Source organism: Oryza sativa, chromosome 11 (assembly GCF_034140825.1).
Source record: "Oryza sativa Japonica Group chromosome 11, ASM3414082v1".
NCBI classification, from domain to species: Eukaryota; Viridiplantae; Streptophyta; class Magnoliopsida; order Poales; family Poaceae; genus Oryza; species Oryza sativa.
The window spans coordinates 29,798,495-29,809,160 of record NC_089045.1 but is presented as its reverse complement, the minus strand read 5'-3'; the positions used below and the strand labels follow the sequence as shown (position 1 = coordinate 29,809,160).

The window sequence follows — 10,666 nt, the reverse complement described above, 5'->3', positions numbered from 1 at the left end:
TTCGACCTACATGGGAAACAAAAGCAATAAATCCAACTAGAATGCATATGTACGCACTTTTCATAGTTTGGTTTACTTTTTTACTTCTTGTAATCGAATTTTATCTTGCATATTTACGAAGGTATACATGACATTATCATCTATGTAGATTATTTTTCAAAGAAAATTATAACTATTTAAATCATATAAAAAACGACATAAGTACCTTAAAGGTTTAAATTAGTTTCTTGCTAAAGAGAAGTGTTCCATATGTATGTCAGTGCCAGACATACATGACATTTCACAAGGTCAACAATATTGGATCTCGGATCTACCACATCGATCCAGTGGAGACCATGTACAGAATATATCAATGCATTATTTCTTGTTTACATCAGTTAACTGTTTGGATGGTTGGTGCACGCGTTGCAGTGAACAGTGATAGATTTTTTTTTTTTTTGGAAAGCTGCACTGACATTATATCATTAGCGGAGTAAACAGAGGACAACAGCGAACAAACATTATTTGAAGGAAAGATAAAATCAAAACTAACTAGTACATAATCACAACGCATTTATGCATTTTTTTTTAAAAAAAAATGTCGCAACAAACTTTGCTACTCCCATGCATTCATGCTCCTAGTTCATTGCATTATGCATGCTACATAAGCAAGAGGCATGACGTGTATCCTTGTTACGTGATCAATATGACGCGAAAAAAAATATTAAGATCGCATCTTTTTCCCAATTGGCGCACATGCAGCCACATGCAGGTAGCAAGTTCCAGTTTTCTCCACGTCCGGAATTCAATCTAAGAAAAAATGCAGTGCTCTACTAATATATGTACAAGTACATATATACAAAGAATATCCGAGTGAATGGGTCAGCTAAATAAACTAATCTGGTCTTATCCATCTTATTAGGGGCATCTCACGCATAGTTTATGTACACAAGCATGTGAATAACATCCTCAATCCATCTTGCAGCAAGAAGGCCCGCCCACCGGACCACACTATGGTACGTACTCTCTACAAAAGAAAAAAAAAACTTTCCTTGGGCCAAATATATTGATTTGGATTCTCTAACTTGCAAAGTGTGGTGATTATGGGCTAATCTTGGCCATCGGCCCCAAAGATGAAAGGATCAGATAGCAGTTTGGCTGATTATTTTTTGAACATTTTGTCCTAAAATAGCAGTTTGGATGTCACTTCCAGAAGATTGCTTAAAGATAAATGTGGACACAGCAATATCAAGATCATGAACAAGGAGCCTTTCATTATCTAAAAAAAAAATGAACAAGGGAGCCTTCGGAGCTATGTGTTGTGCAGTTGTGCTGCATCTGACGAATTTGTGGTGGCCAGTACTTTGGTTTAGAAAGTGCTTTCTGACTCAGATACAATAGAATCACTCGGGTATCGAGGCAAGAAGGCAACATTTTACAAAAGTAGAATTTCTTTATGAAAATCGGGCTTGTAACTTTGATGCTCACAAGTCACAAGCTAGCTAAGTTTGCTTGTACCATAGAGGGAGGGGCGTTATGCTTGGTTTTCAAATCCTCCTTGTAATCTGAGTAGGAATGTAATTAAACTTGGTTCTTAATGAATAAAATGCCCGATTTTTAATTATTCTCAAAAAAAATAATTCAAATTAATACTATTTTAGATGTATATTAGATAGCCCATTATCACTGGACCAGCCTTTCAGATTGGGTCGTTACCATTGCCTGGCCCATCATGAAACAAAATGGCCATGGTCCGATCGCAATGGGCCCGAGGCAAATCCTGACGCTTTCGAAATTACGGGCCTGACCTGTCATTAGGACCATTCTGGGCCAGGCCCACGAACAAGAGTGTGTCGGACAATGCAACAACATCAAAGAGGCAATAAGCAGAGCTTAATTAGCTTGCTATAAATTCGATCTTACATGCATTGACGACCAATAAAGTTGCCACTTACATCTAGGGGTGAAAACGATCGGAGACGGTCGGAATCGGTGGCATCTCTTCGGAAACGATGCTCGATCGGCCGGTAATTGACCATATTTATCATTTAAACTACTTAGTATCGACATTAATACGATGTAAAAAGAAATTAGAAAAAACAAAATTTAAAAATAGCCAAAAACGATACGGTCGGAAATGGTACCCCTTAAACGGAAACGGCGCCCGGTCGATCGGTAATTTTTGTAACCGTTTTCACCCCTACTTACATCTCTTATTATTCTCAACCTTTAACCTTAATAGTAGTATTAGCTAGCAAATAGCTAATACTATCTCTGTTCAAAATAAGTACTAGACTAGACTTGTAGATACGAATCTGAACAAACGTCCTCATCAATCTCTCCTGCTGATAAGGCAACTGCAGCTACCACGCATTATTCAGGGATCGATCAATCGATGGATGGGCATATTATTACTCAACAACGTAGAGAGATTAATCAGATTCAGGCGACAGCACGCGGCTGCTGATTCATCAGATGGCATTGCTTCAAATTGTTCGCTTTCACCATACCCTGCACCATGCATCATTATTAGATACTCCCTCCTTCCCTAAATATTTGACACCATTGACTTTTTTAAATATGTTTGACCGTTCGTCTTATTTAAAAAATTTTGTGAAATATGTAAAACTATATATATACATAAAAGTATATTTAACAATAAATCAAATGATAGAAAAAGAATTAATAATTACTTAAATTTTTTGAATAAGACGAACGGTCAAACATTTTTTAAAAAGTCAACGGCGTCAAATATTTTGGGATGAAGGGAGTATTTTTTATTGTACTCGTAATAATTAAGCACTGAAAATTCACTTGAGGAAATCGTGTGTTAACCTGGTAGATTTTGATCATGAATTGGTTGATGTCGTCGAGCGATATGACGCCCTCGTACGCGGCGTTGAAACGGTAGCTGTCGTCATCGCGTCCAGACGCCACCAGCAGCGGCGGCGCAGGCGGCAGCTGCTCCACGCAGCTGTACTCGCACTCGCCGTCGCCGCCGCCGCCGCCGTTCTCCGCCGTGATCGCCACCTGCAGCGTGAGGTGAACCTCCAGCGTCACGAACAAGCCCACCACCTTCGCCGGCGACCCCATCGCCGTCGGCCGCTGCATCTTGTAGCTGGACATCCACGAGAATATGTACGCCGCCATCGACGACGACGGCAAGACGCCGCCGACGACGTGCTGCTGCTTCCGCAGGCTGTTCGCCACCGCGGTGATCTCGCCGTCGAGGGAGCCCAGGTCGAGGCCGACCCAGAACTGGTGCTCGAGCACGAACCTCTCCCACCTCGCCAGCAGCTTCATCCCCCGGTCGTCGTCGACGTCGACGTCCTTCGTCCTCCCGGTCGTCGCCGGAGTGCGGCGCAGGAGGATCTCGTCGTTGATGAAGGCGTCGACCATCTCCAGCACCCTGAACTGGAAGATGTGGTTGACGACAATGGCGGAGGGGACCTTGGGCAGCACGGCGGCGGGTGGCCTCTCCACGACGAGCACGTCTTGGATCGGACCACCACCACCAGCTGCTGCGTCGTCGTCGATGACGTCGACGCCGCCGCCACTGGTGTAGAGCTGGCCGTCGAGGCTGGCGACGAGCAGCTGCTGCTGGTCGCAGCAGACGCCCTCCCCCGGCGAAATCTCAGGCGCGGCGGGCACGTCGAGGTGGACGACGAAGGTCTTCACCTCGCCGGCGTAGAGCGCGCCGATGGCGATCTCGCCGGAGGCCCCGTCGACCTGGGAGACGGAGCTCGCGTACCCACCGGAGCTGATCCTGTCGATCCTCACGCCGCTGCCGCTCGCCGCCTTGAGGACGACGCGCGCGCCGACGGCGGCGACGGACTTGAGCCCGCCGAGGCACAGGGCGAGCGCGGCGGCGACCTTGTCGGCGTTGGCGTCGTCGAGGAAGGAGTAGGTGCCCTGAGACCGCTGGGCGACGAGGCGCAGCGCCGCCGCGTCGTGCGAGGCGCCCAGGCCGAAGGCGTGCACGGGGTACTTGGACAACTCCGGCATGTCAGAGCTGAATCGGGTGATGTCGGTGACCAACACGATGAACTTGGCGCGGCCGACGGAAGAGCTCGCCGGCTGCTCCTCCAGCATCTGCATCCATATCGAACAATATGAATTATTTTTTTGTTTTTTTTAAAGCACTTTGGTATTGATCCTTGCAGTTGAAAAGAAAATAATATTTATCTACATAAGCAAGAAAATACATCTTGAGTAATTCAAGAAATTTAAAAGAAAAGTAGAGTTGCATTTAATTATTTATGCTGAAGTTACGTTTTTATGGAGATAGTTTTTCACTCATTAAGGGGATATCTCCCTTTGTTTTTTCCTATCTCCGAAATGCCAACCAAGTAGTTATCGAACTATCTTAACAAAATTGATAATATCGATATGTCGATAAAATTTTAACTCATATAGATTAAATTTAAAGTTGCATGATTGTAAAATGATATATCACACTATGATTTATATTGTCAGATTGCCTATTAAATTTTCATGACCGTTCAGATAATATGCAAATGGATGAGATATATATATATATATAGGAGGATATCCATTTCAGTGGTAAAAATACTTTCCACATTCCTATATTGATTACTTGTGCACTTTTAGGTTATTCATTGACAAATAAGACAATATTATACAACTAATAAATAACAAAGCTGATCAAATATCATAGTCGTGGTCTTCTTAATTATAGTATGCAAGTAGACCAAGGACTAAAAATATATCAGGAACTCGATGTAGAAATACACAAACCAAAGAAAAGCACATACCTTGAGGGCCTCATCCAAGCTAGACCTTGCTGGATGGGCAAAGCGACGGCCCTCCAGCTCATCTACCTTCTTCTCAGCAATCCTTCGGCTACCATGAATATTCATAAACTTAGGGATGACCTCTCGGCTCATGGGTGGCCCAAAGATGGCGATAGAGTCTTCATCACTGAGCTGTCGAATGGCGAACTTCATGGCTTTCTTAACCGGTTCCAAGCTCATTCCACCACCACCAACGTCGAGCACAGCGACAAGGTCGATGGGGACACGACCCTTGAGATCCACCGGAGGCGGCGCCTCGATGCGTAGTAGCACCTGAAAATCCTTGTTCGTCTGAGCTCGTGGGATCTTGGAGAAGATGGGCGTTGTGCTCACTTTCACTGTCATCCCTGCAGCAGCACTCGTCACCTGCATACATGATACATGAATGTGTATGTGACAGCAATGATTTGAGATAAGTTTTTCACTGTTTTTTTTTCCTTGTCTATCAGTGTTATACCCAATTTTCGAAAGACGACTTCAATTTTGGTACAAACCAACTGTAAAAGAACTAAACATTAATCTAGGAGTGTTAGTTCTCAGTGTTGTTGAGAAAAAAACATATTAATTTGTTGTTACATATTGGCAAGTAACTAAAGATATTAATTAATGCCAAAGTAGAGTCGTCGTTATTGTATACAAGTATACTTTTCAATAAGTAGATATATTGATCGGTCACAAGATAACAAATATAAATAATGTTGATGTTTATGTGCACCATCCTGTCGATACCCATATGGGAAAAAAAATTAAAGATATACTGTAAAAGTTAAAACAAAGGAGTTAAAACCTGTGCGAGCAATAGCGTGGAGAAGAACCCCGCCGATAGAAGCATCAAATTTTGGAGTCTACCCATCGATCTCTACTGCAATATGGTTAACCGAGTGTTGTGTGTGATTCTTGCGTTCGGTTGATGTTCTTTCAAATAATGAATCTCCAAAAGCAAGGTTGAGTGCCAATATATAGGCACAAATAGCCCGCCCTAGCTTGATCCTTTGATAGCAGTAAGCTACCCCAGGTGGTTCATAACTAATTAAGTCAACTTAATTAACTAGGTCAAGTAGTAGATCAACACTTAGGATCGAAGCTAATAAAAACATATGAAAATCCATTATCTAAAAAAATATATTTAAATAAGCTGTGTTTTGATCTCTTGCAACAGCGCCCTACATGTTCTCATTTAGTTTCTCATTAATGACAATTTAATGTTCTAGAAACGACTTCAAACATAACCTGCTCCCCTCTGTCCCCAAAATAAATGAGTTCCTACTATCCCCTGTATCCCAAGACCGCCATTAAAGGTGTAGAATTAGTTGGTGGCTATGAAAGGAGCATTGCATTGAAGGGAGAAAATTTCTTATAATTAGTTGAACCAGGAAAGGTAACAAAAAAGTTATGAGTTGATTTATTTTAGGACAAACTTTATACTATAGGAATTTATTTATTTATTATACTACAAAGGAAGTACATAAAATTGTAGCAATCCTGGATCTAGCATCTACTTAGCACATTTGCTGGAACCTAGTCCCTCGATTGCTGTTTTTTTTCGGACGGGGTGTGTTTATAGTATTACAACGAAATTGTCACCAAGACACCAGTTCGATTATTAATTATTAATATAAAATCTTGAAACAAGTGGGAAACTTGTAATATTTTGTAAATATTCAAATCTGAAAACAATTCTAGCCATACCATTTTCAAATAATATCAAATTGAAAATATTCAAAGAGATAATATTGGACAAAGCTTAAATGTGTTGGCTGCTTATATTTTAAAACACCATTAATTTATTTTGTGACAAGAGTGAGTATACGTAAAATACTTACCTATTCGATGATTGGTGATATGGTCTAATTAGAGACAGGGATTGCATTAATTTATATAATGAGTAAATGTTTAAAAAACTACATGTTTTATGATCTAAATGATTTATAAAGTCCTACCTTTTCTCAAATTTCCATTAATTTCAGCATATCCAAAAACAGTATTTTTCAAAGTAGTGAGTTAAACCATCAATCTTAGTCATGAACTCAATAGTTAAGCATTTCATATACACTCAAAATTTTAAGTAAATCCGTGGTCAACACATATAGGGTGGGGTATTGTAAAACTTTAGAACCATAAAACCTAGAGTAATGTGACACTGGTGATGATATTTTGGGTTTTATGCAACTTTGACCATAAAGCATGGGGTTTTCTAATGTTTAGCTAACATGAGTTTCTCGAGTGGGAATGTTAAAAACGCTTCCTCAGCCTTAAAATGTAGCTACATACTCTCTTCGTTCTAAAATATAATTATTTCCTATAGTAGGAGGTGACTGGGGTTATAGAAAGTAGAGGTATTTTAGTCATTTCATCGTACAAACACTCCTCAATACTATAGAAGTAGCTATACATTTTGACATAAAATTTGAACGCTTAAAGAAAAACTTTAGAAAAGCATAATCCCTTAGCGGTGTTGATGGTTTCGCACATATCGGCACCCCTATTATTTGGGATAAATTGACTGAGAAGACTTGCTATTGTAGTCTTGCTTACACATCACAGAAATACAGTACAAGAATTAATTGTCTGACGAGAATGGACGGTGATGTTGATTGCATATATATATATCCAACGTTGTACGGGAGTGAAAAGTCTTAGGTGGTGTTTACATCCAGGGACTTAACTTTAGTCCCTGTCTTTAGACACTAATTTAGAGTATTAAATATAGACTACTTACAAAACTAATTACATAAATAAAAGCTAATTCACGAGACAAATTTTTTAAGCCTAATTAATCTATAATTAGAGAATGTTTACTGTAGCATCACATAGGCTAATCATGGATTAATTAGGCTCATTAGATTCGTCTCGCAAATTAGTCCAAGATTATGGATGGGTTTTATTAATAGTCTACGTTTAATATTTATAATTAATTTTCAAACATCCGATATGATAGGGACTTAAAAGTTTTAGTCCCATCTAAACAGGGCCTTAGTGCAAGTTTTACGTTGGATGTGAATGCCACCTCTAATTTAAGCCATATCATCTTCTTATTAATTAAGAGGTAACATGTAGTACAACATATCACATCCAATACCCAAATCCCAATATTAGTTTACTTTCACATCATCTTCCACTTTTCTTAGAGATTGTGAGGTTGCCCCTTGCATGAGGGGTGGCTCATTCTCTCTCTCCTAACTTCTCTCCTCCACCTCATCACCTAATCCTATGTGGCAAATTTAGGGGCAACATGTAGGGGCTCGTAGCACTTCCCCTTATGAGAACAGCATGAAAATTTTGTTTTGGGAACCAAAATTGAAAGTTTGGTTGAAATTGGAACTATGTGACGGAAAAGCTTGAAGTTTATATATGTAGGAAAGTTTCGATGTGATAGAAAAGTTAAAAGTTTGAAGAAAAACTTTGGATCTAAACACGGTATAAACAGGGCCTAACTAGCGGTCTTCTTGATGAGATTGAGATAAACTCATCAGACAATTGATTGATTGTCCTTGTCCATTCAATTTGATGGTAGTATGCAAGAAAAAGAGAGCAGAGACTCTAGACAACTGGCGTGAAGTTAGTTTCTGGGACAGAGGGAGTATACGTCATCCATTATTTCGTCATCCATGGATACGTCATCCATAGGCGTGCAGTATTCTCAATTCTCATGCGTGTGATCTCATGATCATGTAGATCCATTGCTTAGTACATTTCATGACATAAACATTCCTTGATACTGGGATGATAAAGCTAACAGTTTGTTTCCTATCCTTATAAAGTTGATTTAGTACAATGTTGATTATACTCCAGCTTAACCAAGGGGGTGTTTATCCAAGGGTGTAAAGTTTTGACGTGTCACATCGGGTATTATATAGGATGTCGCATGGGGTATTCGGACAGTAATAAAAAAACTAATTACAGAATCTGTCAGTAAACCGCGAGACGAATTTAATTATTAAGCCTAATTAATCCGTCATTAGCAAATGTTTACTGTAGCACTACATCATCAAATCATGGAGCAATTAGGCCTAAAAGATGCATCTCACAAATTAGTTGCGATATGTGCAATTAGTTATTTTTAAACTTATATTTAATACTTCATGCATGTGTTTAAATGTTCGATGTGACAGGGTGTAAAATTTTTATGTGGGAACTGTTATACAGGGCCTAATACAAAATTTAAACGTTAGAAATAACTGTATTAGAGAGTATACTAATAATATAAAAGCTTGTATTTCCTTAACTCTGTTGATGGTATCTCAGATGTCGATCGAACACGGTAGTATACTCCCTCCGTTTCACAATGTAAGAATTTCTAGTATTGCCTATAAATATATAGATGTTAATGAATTTAAATACATACATATATCTAGATTCATTAATATCTAAATAAATATGGGCAATACTAGAAAGTCTTACTTGCTATTGCTAGTCTTGTTTACTCATCACGCGCGAACGCGGTACAAGAATTAATTGTTTGTACGTGAGGACGGGTGATTAGGTGTGAAAACGGATGAAATGTGTGGTGAGAACGGACAGTGATCTTGATTGCACATGTGGACTAGTTAATAGTTTTAGGAGGATTAGCTAGCGGCCTTCTGATGAAACAATATAAATCGATTGTCCTCTTTCATTCAATTCGATTGTACTATATATGCAAGAGCAAGACCAACAGCCTGAGACAATTGATCACACCCATCAGTATATTCCATCCATTGTTACGTCATCCATAGGTACGTCATCCACATATGTGCTCATGCTCTGGCCAAAGAGAAGCTTGACTCCGTTAATCTTTTTTCCTCGTTTGGGCCAATCACTACAAAAAAAACTTGACAGTTTTTGGCCGTCACGAAAGCTCATGTTCAGCTTTGGACAAGCTAGCCTACCCCTTCTACAAACTACTCTTCCCATGTAAACGGGAAACTATTCTAATCCCTCGAGAGGATGTTCTCTCGTTTGCTCAAAAACCATCTAAACGGTTATGAAAAATTCTGGAAAAATTTGACAACATTCATACAACACATATATACAACTCCACAAAATCTTAAGTCCAAACTCAACTCACACGTCGAGATATAAAAAAGACAAATTCAGCGTATGAATAATAGCGTACTATTTATATCTAAATTTGTCTTTTTTTTTCTCGATGTGTAGATCGAATTTGAACATGAATTTTGGTGGACTAGTAGGTATCATTATACTCTACATTGTCAATTTTTTTCATAATTTTTCACAACTATTTACATCGAATTTGGAAGAAAAAGGTATACGAGGGGATATCCCCTCGAGGGATTAGAATCCACACTCCATGTAAACACAACATATATTGCTTCATGAACCAAATAGTTGTTGCATACTAGCTTTTGGTACTTGAACTAATTAATTCCTCCTAAAATAAGGGCATGTATTTTATCGATGAGAAAGTAATTAATACTCTCTTTAGTCATAAATATTCGTTGTTTGAAGTTGTTCTTGATCATACATTTAAAATTTTTGACTGTCAATAAGTTTTAAATACATATTTAGCCTAAAAAAACATAAAATAGCATCCTGAAGACGAGAGAAGCCCTGATTCCAATCTCTTTACATGGTCTAGCCAGATCTCAATAGAGTAGATGATGTGAATCAAGGTTTATATACACTAATAGAGAAACCATCTTTGATAGGTTGCCAAAAACCACATTAGTCCCAGTTCGATTAGGAACCGGGACTAAACATCCTTTTTTTATCCCGGTTTAAAACGCCAATAGGACTAGATGATCCTTAGTCCTGGTTGGCGTTACCAACCACGACTAAAGATCATCTTTAGTCTCGGTTCATTCACTGTCAGGCAGCTGCCGGGGGCTCGAGGATTTCGGTTGGTGTTACCAACCAGGAATAAAAATCGACAC

At 39.4% G+C, this 10,666-nt stretch overlaps 1 protein-coding gene across 1 annotated transcript; it reads right to left on the bottom strand.

Moving 5' to 3' along the window:
* Positions 1-1,855: 1,855 nt before the first annotated feature.
* Positions 1,856-5,746, bottom strand: LOC4351147 (uncharacterized). The gene is made up of 4 exons (XM_015760561.3): positions 5,581-5,746; positions 4,755-5,159; positions 2,815-4,071; positions 1,856-2,490 (listed from the first exon to the last, which is right to left on the bottom strand). Exons 1-4 carry the CDS (start codon positions 5,644-5,646, stop codon positions 2,422-2,424), a joined length of 1,797 nt encoding a protein of 598 aa, XP_015616047.1. The 5' UTR covers positions 5,647-5,746; the 3' UTR covers positions 1,856-2,421.
* Positions 5,747-10,666: the final 4,920 nt, after the last annotated feature.